At 45.3% G+C, this 16,973-nt stretch overlaps 1 protein-coding gene across 1 annotated transcript in view; it reads right to left on the reverse strand.

The window, feature by feature from the left end:
* Window positions 1–16,973, reverse strand: part of LOC109868140 (whirlin-like) — a 125,598-nt gene that overhangs the window by 16,809 nt on the left and 91,816 nt on the right. Inside the window, exons 6-7 of the mRNA XM_031802904.1 lie at window positions 16,463–16,675; window positions 15,741–15,962 (exon numbers count right to left, since the gene is read on the reverse strand). Of these exons, the coding sequence (XP_031658764.1) occupies window positions 15,741–15,962; window positions 16,463–16,675 (435 nt within the window). The remainder of the gene's footprint in view (window positions 1–15,740; window positions 15,963–16,462; window positions 16,676–16,973) is intronic.

Consider the following 16,973-nt stretch of genomic DNA (forward strand, 5'->3'; position numbering starts at 1 on the left):
TTTCCAAGCTGTTTAAAGGCACAGTCAACTTAGTGTATGTAAACTTCTGACCCACTGGAAAAGTGATACAGTGAATTATAAGTGAAATAATCTGTCTGTAAACAATTGTTGGAAAACTTACTAGTGTCATGCAGAAAGTAGATGTCCTGACCGATTTGCCAAAACTATAGTTTGTTAAGAAGAAATTTGTGGAGTGGTTGAAAAGCCAATTTTAATGACTCCAAGCTAAGTGTAAGTCATCTTCCGACTTCAACTGTATTTGCATGTTATGATTTTGTGAAGGCTGGCTGAATTCTGTCAGTGTGTTATTTTATCTCAGCATGTCTATAGATTCTCCCTTCTCCTTGTTTTTGTTTGCTTGGAAATATTGATACTGAAGAACGTTTTCAGAAAAAACTGTGTAACTTAGCGGCTAAGAAATGCATTGCCATTATCCTCCCTCAATGTCTCAATGGATGACAGAATTATCAAGTTATCACTAGATTTGATTTATTACGAGATTAAAGGGATACTGTGTAACTTTCAAAAGGTCTGGGTGCCTTATATGGAATACTGTATTACAAAAGGGGTCAGGTTCAGACAGTCTAGCAGCCACAAATATATGTTTTTTTTCATGGCATATGAGACACCTGTCTGATTTATGCCTGTCTCAGTGGACTAATCCAATAAGAAGGCCACATGGTCTAAGAATATGGGGATTGTGGCTCAGATGCACAAGACACGTCTCTCTCCAGAATGCGTTTTCTCCCTCCATTTTGTGGGTATTCATTGTTTCATAACTTTATTGTGTGCATTGTTTGCTGTGTCTATTAATTCCCCATTACATAAGGAACCAGTTTGGACACACCTACTCATTCAAGTTTTTTTTTTTTTTACTATTTTGTGAAGACATCAATACTATAAAATAACACGTATGGAATCATGTAGTTACCAAAAAAGTGTTAAACTAATCAAAATAAATTTAATATTTGAGATTCTTCAATGTAGCAACCCTTTGCCTTGATGACAGCTTTGCACACTCTTGGCATTCTCTCAACCAGCTCCACCTAGAAAGCTTTTCCAACAGTCTTGAAGGAGTTCCCACATATGCTGAGCACTTGTTGGCTGCTCATCCCAAACCATCTCAATTGGTTTGAGGTCAGGGAATTGTGGAGGCCAGGTCATCTGATGCTTCACTCAATCACTCTCCTTCTTGGTCAAATAGCCCTTATACAGCCTGTAGGTGTGTTGGGTCAATGACCAGTTGAAAAACAAATTATAGTCCCACTAAGCGCCAGATGGGATGTCGTATCGCTGCAGAATGCTGTGGTAGCCATGCTGGTTAAGTGTGCCTTGAATTCTAAATATATCACAGACACTCACAAGTAATAGCCTAAATTTAATATGAATTCCCATAATTTCTCATCTGAAATGTGTGTTGCTGTAGGTTACGATATTTTCTGTTAATGCATTCAATATATTATTACAGTTATTTACCGTTCTCCTTGTCAAATTGGACATGTGTTTAGCAGAACTCACAATCTATGATACACTTTTGAGAAATACGTTTTTGTTTATTTCATTCTATTTATATGTTTGTCAATTTATTGGTCGTCTTTTGTTTGAAATGCTCCTGTCAATGTTGAGTGAGGACGCACACCTGATTACGCATTTAGTAGTAGAACTAGTCTACCTGGCCTGCACGCAAATATAGGTCTATAAATGTGCCCATTTTGGGATGTCTGATAGTATTTCTGATTGCCGTTACTCACCACCACTAATGAGCTGTGGAGCTTCTCAAAGTATTTTTTCTTCACCACAAACAACAAGTAAACAAAGTATGGTTTTAGAATCAATTGAGAATGACAATAGTTCCTCAAAGTATTATAACAATATTTCCAGCTCTCTCCTTTTCGATAACCACTTGGCGTGAAAGGGAAAAATGTAATGCTCTGATCCAATGGAAACGTCATAAAATACCTGATAACTTCTTATCCCTTGCACAAATAGCCTACAGCGGTGTCTGTCCTGAGCTCACTGGTGCGCAAAACTCTGAGGATGCAGACTAGTTTCTGAGGATGCAGAGCCTGGGTTCGAGACCAGGAGGTCCATGTGGCGACGCACAATTATCCTAGCGTCGTCCGGGATAGGGAGGGTTTGGCCGGTTGGGATATCCTTGTCTCAACATGCAATAGCGACTCCTGTGGTGGGCCGGGTGCAGTGCGCGCTGACCAGGTCGCTCGGCGTACTGTGTTTCCTCTAACACATTGGTGCAGCTGGCTTCCGGGTTGGATGCGTGCTGTGTTAAGAAGTAGTGTGGCTTGGTTGGGTTGTGTTTCAGAGGACGCATGACTCTCGACCTTCATCTCTCCGAGCCCGTACAGGAGTTGTAGCGATGAGACAAGACAGTAACGACTAACAATTGGATCCCACGAAATTGGGGAGAAAAAGGGGGTAAAAAAAAGGTAAGATAAATTGGCACTCCAAATAAAAAAGATTGCAGATTAACGGCAACTTCAGGAGCGTAAAGGCAGAATCTGCAAAGGCCAGCAGCAGCAGCATCAGGAACAGGTTTTTTTCTTCTGGTCAGGCTATCTTTCTCTCTGGCTCCCTCTTGAGTCATTTGTGTGTCTTAAATATTTAATAAAACAGCATGCTTAAAGCATCAGACAAGTTCAGTACATATACTCAAGATGATTTTATCAGAACACATAGGGTGTGTCTATATATAGAAAAATACAAGTTTTCAAATTTCGACTGATTGATTGTTCGAAAGAAAAGACTACTCTTGGTCGACCAAGATGGTTGTTTTATGTCGTCGACAGCCCTTGTAGAAATGCAGGAAATGAGCTTTAAATGGCCCAAAAAATTCTGAGGGACCCCCAGACCCACCACCAGATTATATCCACCCCACTTCTGAAACCAAAGTTGCGCCCCAGCTGAAATAGTTGTTACTTAGTATGTGTGTGTACTGAGAGGAAGCTGTGTATTTGTGTGTGTGTGTGTGTGTGTGTGTGTGTGTGTGCGTGTGTGACAGAGAGAGAGAGAGAGGTAGAGAGTGAGTGTGTGTGTGTGTGTGTGTGCATGTGTGACAGAGAGAGAGGTAGAGAGAGAGTGTAATCAGCTGTAAGTGTGTCTGTGTTTGCATGTGTTTGGGTATGTGACTGTACACCATACTGTGTCTAGTTGATAAATCCACATTTTCTGATCCCCAACTAAAACCATCCCACCTCTCTAATCTCTCCAAAACAGCGGCATTCAACTGTGACTCCAAAACAACAACAACTATAAGCAGGGGCACAGCCCAGACCCCCCCCCCCCCCCACCACCAGGACACACACACACACACACACACCTGGTCATACCATCCAGGGGCCATGCTGAGACAGAGATAGAGATGTGACTTGTGAGTGTGTGAAGGTCTGGCATGGTCCATCGTGTACTATGTATGGTAAGCCTGCTGCAGCTTTTCTCAACTGTCAGCTTGTTCTCTGAGTCAGAGAATATTGAGTGTGTGTGTGCATGTGTTTACGTGTGCCTCTGAGTGTGTGTGTACGTAAGTCTCCTCCTCCAGGAGGAGACACATCAATAGTGGACAGGACAGCAGCAGCTAAGCCTGGCTGTCTGAAATTACTCCTGTTGAAACAACAGCCACTACCAAGCACCAGCACACATTTTAGGACAGAAGACACTAGTGATGCACAGGTTGATTCATAACCCGCAGTACCCTCAATTATACAGTGGCTTGCAAAAGTATTCACCCCCCTTGGCATTTTTCCTATTTTGTTGCCTTACAACCTAGAATTAAAATATACTTTTCTGAGGTTGTGTAATCATTTGATTTACACAACATGCAAAATATTTTTTCTTGTGAAACAAACTACAAATAAGACAAAAACAACAGTAAACTTGAGCGTGTATAACTATTCACCCAAACAAAGTCAATACTTTGTAGAGCCACCTTTTGCAGCAATTACAGCTGCAAGTCTCTTGGGGTATGTCTCTATCAGCATGGCACATCTAGACACTGGGATTTTTGCCCATTATTCAAGGCAAAACTGCTCCAGCTCCTTCAAGTAGGATGGGTTCCGCTGGTGTACAGCATTCTTTAAGTCATACCACAGATTCTCAATTGGATTGAGGTCTGGGCTTTGACTAGGCCATTCCAAGACATTTATACGTTTCCCCTTAAACCACTCAAGTGTTGCTTTAGCAGTATGCTTAGGGTCATTGTCCTGCTGGAAGGTGAACCTCCGTCCCAGTCTCAAATCTCTGGAAGATTGAAACAGGTTTCCCTCAAGAATTTCCCTGTATTTAGCTCCATCCATCATTCCTTTAATTCTGACCAGTTTCCCAGTCCCTGCCGATGGACAAACATCCCCACAGCATGATGCTGCCACCACCATGCTTCACTGTGGGGATGTTATTCTTGGGGTGATGAGAGGTGTTGGGTTTTTGCCAGACATTTTCCTTGATGGCCAAAAAGCTCAATTTTAGTCTCATCTGACCAGAATACTTTCTTCCATATATTTGGAGAGTCTCCCACATGCCTTTTGGGAAACACCAAACGTGTTTGCTTATTTTCTTCTTTAAGCAATGGCTTTTTTCTGGCCTCTCTTCCGTAAAGCCCAGCTCTGTGGAATGTACGGCTTAAACTGGTCCTATGGACATATACTCCCCTCTCCACTGTGGAGCAATGCAGCTCATTCAGGGTTATCTTTGGTCTCTTTGTTGCCTCTCTGAACTTCTTGATGCACCCATCTCTTTAGCGGGATCATTTTCGTCAACATCCGCTGAATTGCAGAGCGCCAAATTCAAATTAAATTACTAAAAATATTTAATTTTCATGAAATCACAAGTGCAACATAGCAAAACACAGCTTAGCTTGTAGTTAATCCACCTGGAGGGTCAGATTTCCAAAAAGCTTTTCGGCGAAAGCAAGGACATCTCTCTCGGCAGACAAAACATTACAAACAGCTAGCAGCCAAGTTGATTGGTCACGAAAGTCAGAAAATGAATCAATTACCTTTGATGATCTTCGGATGTTTGCACTCACGAGGCTCACAATTACACAATAAATGTTCCTTTTGTTCCATAAAGATGATTTTTATATCCAAAATACCTCCATTTGGTTGGTGCGTTAGAACACACTCAAGAACCTCCAGAAGCTAACCAGCTAACTAGCTACAAGCTATTTAGTCATTGTTAGCCACTGCTAGCGGCTTTTACCTTTTACCTTCTGCACAGCCAGACAGTTTTTTAAAACCTGGATAACACTCGCCAGTCCAGCTTCCCTGCCCCATCCACCGCTGCCCCCTGGACACTGATCACTTGGCTACATAGCTGATGCATGCTGGACTGTCCATTAATCACGGTACTCCATTCTGCTTGTTTATGTTTTATCTGTCGGCCCCAGCCGCACTCAGGCTCTGTGTGTAGTTAATCCGACCCTCCCTGCCTAGTCAACGCCATTTTACCTGCTGCTGTTGTGCTAGCTGATTAGCTGTTGTTGTCTCACCTACTGTTTTAGCTACTGTTTTAGCTAGCTCTCCCAATTCAACACCTGTGATTACTGTATGCCTCGCTGTATGTCTCTCTCAAATGTCAATATGCCTTGTATACTGTTGTTCAGGTTAGTTATCATTGTTTTAGTTTACAATGGAGCCCCTAGTTCCACTCTTCATACCCCTGATACCTCCTTTGTCCCACCTCCCACACATGCGGTGACCTCACCCATTACAACCAGCATGTCCAGAGATACAACCTCTCTCATCATCACCCAGTGCCTGGGCTTATCTCCGCTGTACCCGCACCCCACCATACCCCTGTCTGCGCATTATGCCCTGAATATATTCTACCATGCCCAGAAATCTGCTCCTTTTATTCTCTGTCCCCAACGCTCTAGGCGACCAGTTTTGATAGCCTTTAGCCGCACCCTCATACTACTCCTCCTCTGTTCCGCGGTTGATGTGGAGGTAAACCCAGGCCCTGCATGTCCCCAGGCACCCTCATTTGTTGACTTCTGTGATCGAAAAAGCCTTGGTTTCATGCATGTCAACATCAGAAGCCTCCTCCCTAAGTTTGTTTTACTCACTGCTTTAGCACACTCTGCTAAACCCTGATGTCCTTGCCGTGTCTGAATACTGGCTCAGGAAGGCCACCAAAAATTCTGCGATTTCCATACCCAACTATAACATCTTCCGTCAAGATAGAACTGCCAAGGGGGGAGGAGTTGCAGTCTACTACAGAGATAGCCTGCAAGTAATGTCATACTTTCCAGGTCCATACCCAAACAGTTCGAACTACTAATTTTGAAAATTACTCTCTCCAGAAATAAGTCTCTCACTGTTGCCGCCTGCTACCGACCCCCCTCAGCTCCCAGCTGTGCCCTGTACACCATTTGTGAATTGATCGACCCCATCTAGCTTCAGCGTTTGTTCTGTTAGGTGACCTAAACTGGGATATGCTTAACACCCCGGCAGTCCTACAATCTAAGCTAGATGCCCTCAATCTCACACAAATCATCAAGGAACCCACCAGGTACAACCCTAAATCTGTAAAGAAGGGCACCCTCATAGACGTCATCCTGACCAACTGGCCCTCCAAATACACCTCCGCTATCTTCAACCAGGATCTCAGCGATCACTGCCTCATTGCCTGTATCCGCTACGGAGCCGCAGTCAAACGACCACCCCTCATCACTGTCAAACACTCCCTAAAACACTTCTGTGAGCTGGCCTTTCTAATCGACCTGGCCCGGGTATCCTGGAAGGACATTGACCTCATCCCGTCAGTTGAGGATGCTTGGTCATTCTTTAAAAGTAACTTCCTCACCATTTTAGATAAGCATGCTCCATTCAAAAAATGCAGAACTAAGAACAGATATAGCCCTTGGTTCACTCCAGACCTGACTGCCCTCGACCAGCACAAAAACATCCTGTGGCGGACTGCAATAGCATCGAATAGTCCCCGCGATATGCAACTGTTCAGGGAAGTCAGGAACCAATACACACAGTCATTCATGAAAGCTAAGGCCAGCTTCTTCAGGCAGAAGTTTGCATCCTGTAGCTCCAACTCCAAAAAGATCTGGGATACCGTGATGTCCATAGAGAACAAGAGCACCTCCTCCCAGCTGCCCACTGCACTGAGGCTAGGTAACACGGTCACCACCGATAATCCATGAATATCGAAAACTTCAACAAGCATTTCTCAACGGCTGGCCATGCCTTCCGCCTGGCTATTCCAACCTGGCCAACAGCTCCGCCCCCCCCGCAGCTACTCGCCCAAGCCTCTCCAGGTTCTCCTTTACCCAAATCCAGATAGCAGATGTTCTGAAAGAGCTGCAAAACCTGGACCCGTACAAATCAGCTGGGCTTGACAATCTGGACCCTCTATTTCTGAACCTATCCGCCGCCATTGTCGCAACCCCTATTACCAGCCTGTTCAACCTCTTTTTCATATCGTCTGAGATCCCCAAGGATTGGAAAGCTGCCGCAGTCATCCCCCTCTTCAAAGGGGGAGACACCCTGGATCCAAACTGTTACAGACCTATATCCATCTTGCCCTGCCTATCTAAGGTCTTCGAAAGCTAAGTCAACAAACAGGTCACTGACCATCTCGAATCCCACCGTACCTTCTCCACTGTGCAATCTGGTTTCCGAGCCGGTCACGGGTGCACCTCAGCCACACTCAAGGTACTAAACGATATCATAACCGTCATCGATAAAAGACAGTACTGTGCAGCCGTCTTCATCGACCTTGCCAAGGCTTTCGACTCTGTCAATCACCATATTCTTATCGGCCGCCTAAGTAGCCTCGGTTTTTCGGATGACTGCCTTGCCTGGTTCACCAATTACTTTGCAGACAGAGTTCAGTGTGTCAAATCGGAGGGCATGCTGTCCGGTCCTCTGGCAGTCTCTATGGGGGTGCCACAGGGTTCAATCCTCGGGCTGACTCTTTTCTCTGTATATATCAATGATGTTGCTCTTGCTGCGGGCGATTCCCTGATCCACCTCTACGCAGACGACACCATTCTATATACTTCCGGCCCGTCCTTGGACACTGTGCTATCTAACCTCCAAACGAGCTTCAATGCCATACAACACTCCTTCCGTGGCCTCCAACTGCTCTTAAACGCCAGTAAAACCAAATGCATGCTTTTCAACCGTTCGCTGCCTGCACCCGCACGCCTGACCAGTATCACCACCCTGGATGGTTCCGACCTTGAATATGTGGACATCTATAAGTACCTAGGTGTCTGGCTAGACTGTAAACTCTCCTTCCAGACTCATATCAAACATCTCCAATCGAAAATCAAATCAAGAGTCGGCTTTCTATTCCGCAACAAAGCCTCCTTCACTCACTCCGCCAAACTTACCCTAGTAAAACTGACTATCCTACCGATCCTCGACTTCGGCGATGTCATCTACAAAATTGCTTCCAACACTCTACTCAGCAAACTGGATGCAGTTTATCACAGTGCCATCCGTTTTGTCACTAAAGCACCTTATACCACCCACCAATGCGACTTGTATGCTCTAGTCGGCTGGCCCTCGCTACATATTCATCGCCAGACCCCCTGGCTCCAGGTCATCTACAAGTCCATGCTAGGTAAAGCTCCGCCTTATCTCAGTTCACTGGTCACGATGGCAACACCCATCCGTAGCACGTGCTCCAGCAGGTGTATCTCACTGATCATCCCTAAAGCCAACAACTCATTTGGCCGCCTTTCGTTCCAGTTCTCTGCTGCCTGTGACTGGAACGAAATGCAAAAATCGCTGAAGTTGGAGACTTATCTCCCTCACCAACTTCAAACATCTGCTATCTGAGCAGCTAACCGATCGCTGCAGCTGTACATAGTCTATCGGTAAATAGCCCACCCATTTTTACCTACCTCATCCCCATACTGTTTTTATTTATTTACTTTTCTGCTCTTTTGCACACCAATATCTCTACCTGTACATGACCATCTGATCATTTATCACTCCAGTGTTAATCTGCAAAATTGTAATTATTCGCCTACCTCCTCATGCCTTTTGCACACAATGTATATAGTCTCCCCCTTTTTTTTCTACTGTGTTATTGACTTGTTAATTGTTTACTCCATGTGTAACTCTGTGTTGTCTGTTCACACTGCTATGCTTTATCTTGGCCAGGTCGCAGTTGCAAATGAGAACTTGTTCTCAACTAGCCTACCTGGTTAAATAAAGGTGTTCTCAACTAGCCTACCTGGTTAAATAAAGGTGTTCTCAACTAGCCTACCTGGTTAAATAAAGGTGAAATAAAAATAAAAAATACAAATAAAGTGAAGTGTTAAGAGAGGGTGATGGCAGTTCTGGCTATGGTATTTGTGATTAGGGTAACCACATTTAAAATACCCAATTGTGGCACAACAGGATGATTTTGCGTAACATTTGCAGGACAGCGTAGTCTACATGAATAAAATCATTTGGCATAACATTTGGTTATGTTATGTAGAATACTATTTAATCATTATGTGATCTTCCAAGACTTTGACTCATCTTTGATCTAACTTTAGCCTACTAAAGGAGCACGACTGTGAGATGTGGAGGAGCTACTCTCAAAGCACTCCGGACTTCTGTTGGCTGCACCGAATTGAACTGCACTCAGCATACTCTTTTTGCCTCACACAAAAGTTGGTGATGCACAAACGAGAGACGTGTGACCATTTTATGAAAATCTGGGAATATTCTGGGTGGTCTCGGGGAATGTAAAAACAGCTAGGAAGGGAGACTTTTCAAACGGGATTGAGTGAAGTAGCAGCAAATATTTTAAATGAGCACCCGATGAATATGGAGAGCCCCACCAGTTTGACGAAATGACCTTTCAGTCTGATAGGGCTATTTACTTACATTTCTAGCTCTTCATCAGAAGCACATTTTTTATTTTTACCCGTTTTTTCACACCAATTTCGTGATATCCAATTGGAAGTTACAGTCTTGTCCCATCCCTGCAACTCCCGTACGGACTTGGGAGAGGCGAAGGTCGAGAGCCATGTGTCCTCCGAAACACGACCCTGCCAAGCCGCACTGCTTCTTGACACACTGCTCGCTTAACCCAAAAGCCAGCCGCATCAATGTGTCGGAAGAAACACAGTACAATTGCCGACCGAAGTCTCCCGGTCGCGGCTGGCTGCGACTCAGCCTGGGATTGAACCCGGGTCTGTAGTGACGCCACTAGTTCTGCGATGCTGTGCCTTAGACTGCTCCGCCACTCGCGGCCACTGTTTGGCCTACTGTCCTCTTCAAATGTTAGTGGAATTCTAGCCGAAAGGAGCGGGATACAGAATGATCATAGGGGAAGTAACACGTGAGGTCAATGAGATTTGAGGGTGAAGAGGAGGGGGAGGGGGGAATAGTCTTTCAGTTTTTGCGATGACCTGTACTGCCTGCGTCTGAGTGATTGAAGCGGGGAGAACAGGACATGGTTTGGGTGGCTGGGGTCCCTGATGTTATTCTTGGCCTTCCTGCAACACCCGGCAGACAGTGTGCAACCAATGGTGCGTTCGGCTGCACATATCACACTCTGAAGAGCCTTGCGGTCCGCGGCGGTGGAGTTGCCGTACCAGACTGTGATGCAGCCTGACAGTACGCTCTCAATGGTGCACCTGTAGAGCACTGTGAGGGCCCCTGTGGACAGGCCGCATTTCTTCAGCCTCCTGAGGTTGAAGACTCACTGGTTCTTCCTGAAGTCCACAATCGGCTCTTTTGTTTTGCTAATGTTGAGGAAAAGGTTGTTTACCTGGCATCAGGCCGTCAGAGTGCCTACCTCCTCCTTGTAGGCTGTCTTGTCATTGTTGGTGATCAGACCTACTATTGGCGTGTCATCAGCAAACTTGATGGTGGAGTTGGAACTGTGTGAGGCCACACAGTCGTGGGTATATAAGAAATACAGGAAAGGACTGAGGCGCACCCTTGTGGGGCACTTGTGTTAATAATTCGTGTCGAGGAGGTAATGTTGCCTACCTTCATCACCTGGGGGCTGCCCATCAGGAAGTTTAGGGAGTTCTGACCCAGGGCTGTGAACTTTGTGATGACCTTGTAGGGCACTATGGTATTGAAGGCCGAGCTGTAGTCAATGAACAGTATCCTCACATATGCATTTCTTTTGTCCGGGTGGGTAAGGACAGTGTGCAGTGCAATGGCGATTGCGTCGTCTGTGGATCTGTCAGGGCGGTAGATGAATTGGAGAGGGTCTAGTGTGTCGGGGAGGGAGGAGGTGATATGGTCTTTGACTAGCCTCTCAAAGTATTTCATGATGACGGAAGTGAGTGCTACTGGTCGGCATTCATTCAGTTCAGTTATTTCCCTTTCTTGGGTACAGGGATGATAGTGGACATCTTCAAACAGTTGGGTATAGAGGCCTGAGCTAGGGAGAGATGAAAAACGTTAGAGAACACGACAGCCAGCTGGTCTGCACATGCTCTGAGTGTACAGCTCAAGATGCCACTTGGGCCAGCAAACGTTAACACGTTTGAATAACTTATATACGTCCTCAGTGGAGACTGTGTGTGAGTGTGTAGCTCACGTTGTAACGGGGCTTTCCTCTGCAGCGCAGGGACATTGTTCACGAATCTTGAGAAAAATGTATTTAGCTCGTCCGGTATGGTGGCGTTGGTGACAGTGATGTGGCTGGCTTTCTTTTTGTAATCCGTGATCGTTAGGAGCCCCTGCCACACATGCCTTTTGTCTGTCCCGCTGAATTGCTCCTCCACTTTGTCTCTATACTTGTGTTTCGACATATTGATTGATCTGCGTAAGTCATATTTGTACTGTTTAACCAAATTATTGTCCCCAGTCACCTAGCCCTGTTCATAAGCAGCATCTCTCTCTTTCAGTTTTCCTACAAGGCTGCTATCAATCTACGGTTTTTGATTTGGGTACGTTTTGAAAAATACTATCTTTATCACGTCATCTATGCATTTTTTTATGAATCCGGTGACTGTCGGCGTATTCATTGAGATTATCTCCAGAGGCAACCTGGAACATATTCCAATCCACGTGATCAAAGCAGTCTTGGAGCGTGAATTCCGATTGGTTGGACCAATGCTGTATAGACCTCACCACCGGAACTTCCCTCGAGTCTTTGTTTGTAGGTGGGGAGAAGCAAGATGGAGTCATGGTTGGATTTTCCAAAAGGAGGATGGGAGTGGCCCATATCGAAAAGGTGTGTAGCAGTTGTCAAGAGTTGAATTTCTGCAAGGTAGACAGTCAATGTGTTGGTAATAATTTGGGAGCACTGTTCTCAAATTACTTTTCTTAAAGTACCCTGGGAATGCAGTCTCCAGTTTGTTGAGTGTCCAATGAAGATCTTTGAGAATCTTTTTGGTGTTGGTTTGGGGTGGGATGTCCACAGCGATAATCCCAGTGAACTCCCTCGGAAGGTGAAAAGGATGACATTTTATGACCAAGTATTCCAAGTTCGCGGAGCAGAAACCTGTAAGTTCCTGTATGTTTCCGCCGTCGCACCATGTGTTGTTGGTCATAACTCAGAGCCCCCAACCCTTGCACTTGCCAGAGAGCTCCCGCTTCCTATCTGCTTGAAAAACTGTAAAACCCACTGGTTGTATATAATCCATCTGGATGTCGGAGGAAAACCAAGTCTCAGAAAAATAGAGTATGTTGCAGGACCTGATGTCCCTCTTGAAGTGGATCATCGCGAGTTCATAAAGTTTTGTCATTAATGATTGAACATTAACGAGTAGTATGCTCGGTAATGGAGGGCGGGATGCCCAGTGTCTTATTCTCACTAAGACCTTGCCACGTCTGCCTCTCCATAAGCATCTTCAGTTCTTACAAGACCTGAATTTATTATAATATTCAAGACATCAATAAAGCAGTAGAACAAATATCACAATATCGGAAGATAACCCCAACTAAAATAAATCAATGTAGGCTAAAGCAGAAAACATATGAGAATATATAGTCCTCCTTCCTATGTGAAAATATGATGTACACATTCAGACTAACTTCACAGTACAGAACAAGTTTATAAAGGATAAATAAGTTCCTAACTTAGTTTTCAAAACCTCCCACAATGACTCTCCCCATGTCAAGTCCATTTAACTCCTGACAGTCAATGTCTTCCTCAAAGCCATAAGCGGGCCTGTGGCTGTGACGTTTAGCCTCCTAACTGTTCTGAAGACTCTGGCTGTAGTGCTTATTTTTTTCCATTTTGCGTTAACTATAACCTGGGTGTCCTCTTTAGCCTTGTCTACAATGCTTACTGCCACTAAATGTGCCTTTGTTCGGGCATCTTCAAAAACCTTTTTGTTGTTGTTTTTTATGTTGGAGGCAGAGGATGTTATTATACATTCCACCCACTCTTTTGCTAGTTTAACCCATCCAGTCTTTTCTAGACCCAAGCTCCCTGCATTTTGTCATGTTGTAGAGCCCAGCTTTGAATTTTGCATGACATGCCAGGGGTTAATAGGTTTGCTTGTTCTTGAACTGAGCCTCTGTCCGGTGGATGCAAAAGTACATTTTGATTCTGAAACAGGAGTGGAGAAATAGGATTCATTTCTTTCAGCATCTTGAGCAAATACGAATGTGCAGTGGCGGAGATCTTTGTGGGCTATACTCAGCCTTGTCTCAGGATGGTAAGTTGGTGGTTGAAGATATCCCTCTAGTGGTGTGGGGGCTGTGCTTTGGCAAAGTGGGTGGGGTTATATCCTTCCTGTTTGGCCCTGTCCGGGGGTGTCCTCGGATGGGGCCACAGTGTCTCCTGACCCCTCCTGTCTCAGCCTCCAGTATTTATGCTGCAGTAGTTTATGTGTCGGGGGGCTGGGGTCAGTTTGTTATATCTGGAGTACTTCTCCTGTCCTATTCGGTGTCCTGTGTGAATCTAAGTGTGCGTTCTCTAATTCTCTCCTTCTCTCTTTCTTTCTCTCTCTCGGAGGACCTGAGCCCTAGGACCATGCCCCAGGACTACCTGACATGATGACTCCTTGCTGTCCCCAGTCCACCTGGCCATGCTGCTGTTCCAGTTTCAACTGACCTGAGCCCTAGGACCATGCCCCAGGACTACCTGACATGATGACTCCTTGCTGTCCCCAGTCTACCTGGCCATGCTGCTGCTCCAGTTTCAACTTCCACCTGACTGTGCTGCTGCTCTAGTTTCAACTGTTCTGCCTTATTATTATTCGACCATGCTGGTCATTTATGAACATTGAACATCTTGACCATGTTCTGTTATAATCTCCACCCGGCACAGCCAGAAGAGGACTGGCCACCCCACATAGCCTGGTTCCTCTCTAGGTTTCTTCCTAGGTATTGGCCTTTCTAGGGAGTTTTTCCTAGCCACTGTGCTTCTCCACCTGCATTGCTTGCTGTTTGGGGTTTTAGGCTGGGTTTCTGTACAGCACTTTGAGATATCAGCTGATGTACGAAGGGCTATATAAATAAATTTGATTTGAAAATTTGATTTGAGTTAGGGACCAGTCTGTAGAGGTTCTATCTTTATCAGCATCATAAAAGATGATAGTATTTCAACCATATAAAATATGCATCCAAGCTGAACTGAAATCATATCAGAAACATATTGGATAATTTTCACAGCTTTCTATTTCCTTACAACCGGTCAAACATTCTTTCCCTTTTTTTTCTCCATGAAGGAAGCAGAAACAGAGACAACTTTACAGATGTCAACTATATTGAAGCATTTATTTCATTCTAGCCATTTATGACATTATTCTGGTGAACAAGGGTTTATTTAGTCTTCCAGGGCAACATATAGCCTAGAAGCTTCATGTATCTAATTATAGACAATGTGACTAACAAATTAAGGTCGGGAATAGGAGTCACCAGGCCACTAGCACAAGCACACTGCATGACAATGTGTGTGTATGCACTGTGAATAGGGAAACACACACACATGCATGCTCATGTACACCGAATGCGCGCACACACACACACACACACACACACACACACACACACACACACACACACACACACACACACACACACACACACACACACACACACACACACACAAATACATAGAAATTTTCAAAAAGACAGTCACACTTGGATATAAGTACAAGACACAAACCAGCAGAGGAAATTACTTGCATTGGCTTTATGCAACCTGATAAGTGAATGCGGACTAAAGCACTCCAAACAGTATTGACTTCAAACATAAAAGCAGAACATCACTGCAAACGGATGCAAAAGAAGAGTATTGGCAACAACTTCTACCTCCATCATATCTATCAACCACAGCAGTCTTTCCTGTGGGGTTGAAAAGGGAGGGGGAGTCGGGGTTAAACGGAAGAAGTTCCTAGATAAATAAGTCTCTTTCATCTGTAGTGGAGGATTTACACCCTTTCCAACTCAGCAGGGACACAATGCTCTTATCCCTGTCTACATCCCAAATGGCACTCTATTCCCTATTTAGTGCACTACTTTTGACCAGGATCCTTATGGCTCTTGTCAAAAGTAGTGCGCTATATAGGGAATAGAGTGGTATTTGGGACGTAGCCCCTGTCCTTGCCCCATGCAGGGCTGGTCATTCTGAGGAACGTCGTCTTTAATGGCTCTATCCTCTACAACTCATCAAACAGGGACAACTTCCAAGAGGTCTGCTTCGAGGCATCAGTGACAACTGGGAAAGATGAATGACTCAGACTTTCACAGAAAGTCATACAGACAGGTAGGCAGACAAGACAGACAGACATAGAGATAGAGAGCGAGAGAGACGGACAGACAGAGAGTGGGTCCACTCCAACCTAGTCGCCCTACCCGTGCAGAACTGAGGGTGGTGGAGGTCATGTAGCTCGTTGACGAGGAGGCCAGGGTATCTGGGTAGGAGACCATAGAGATGGAGTCAGAGTGGAGAGCGGCCGCACAGGCACTCCCCTGCCGAGCCTCCAAAGCCTGGATCTCGTGGCGCAGCACCATCCCATCGAAACGCTCCAGATCCTGGGGAGTTACCAGGCCACGCACCTCTGATAGCAGGGCGAACTGAGAGGAAGGGTGGGGAAGGGGAGGGAGACAGGGTTCAAGAGTTATATGGAGCTATAACAGGCATCAGTCTAAAACATGCATTAGGAGACTATGGGGAATGCAGAATGCAACTGAAGAACACTGTAAAGCACTTTGTGAATTGTGAATTCAATACATTTGATAAATCATTGCTTTATATGAGGTGGAGGGCTATGGCATAGACAGAAAGACAAGCAGCTTTATAATATAATGGGTAAAAACAGAAGTCTGAACATCCACAAAAGCCTTAACATAAATCATCGAAAGTCTCACAAAACTTGTCATCCAAGTGATGGATGTACAGAGAAAAGGCAAATAATCACCATAAGCACTACGAAGTGAGAGAACACAAGAACCCAATACATAATGCACCTCACACCAACTAATACACACACACACGCACGCGCACACACACACGCACGCACGCACACACACACATCCTCCTCCCACATCTCCCCATACACACTTTCACTCCTCACCTTGGCATGTGTGTTGAGCAGTTCAAACAGGGCCAAGACCAGCTGCTCCACCCCTATGTGTCCGTCTTGGTACTCCTCCACGTAGTAGCCCATGGTCTGCCTCTCTGTCTCTGTCAGCAGGTGGCGGGCCTGTTCCTCCAGCATGGCTCTGCTCTGGTTCACCAGGCTGGACAGGGTCACCTGGGAGCCAGCCATACCCTTATAGAACACCATCTGGAGGGGGAGAGGGGGGAGAAAGAAGGGACAAGGGTAATGGGGTAAGGAGGAGGGTTGAAAAAGCAAGAGGAAAATGTGTGTGTGTGAGGAGGAGGGTCAGAAGGTGGTGAGAAGTTGGTGACACAGAGGTGAGGGGGAGGAGTGTGTCAGGAAGGAAATTATAAATGAGAGAGAGAGAGAGAGAGAGAGAGAGAGAGAGAGAGAGAGAGAGAGAGAGAGAGAGAGAGAGAGAGAGAGAGAGAGAGGAGAGAGAGAGAGAGAGAGAGAGAGAGAGAGAGAGAGAGAGAGAGAGAGA

Source organism: Oncorhynchus kisutch, linkage group LG23 (assembly GCF_002021735.2).
Source record: "Oncorhynchus kisutch isolate 150728-3 linkage group LG23, Okis_V2, whole genome shotgun sequence".
NCBI lineage: Eukaryota > Metazoa > Chordata > Actinopteri > Salmoniformes > Salmonidae > Oncorhynchus > Oncorhynchus kisutch.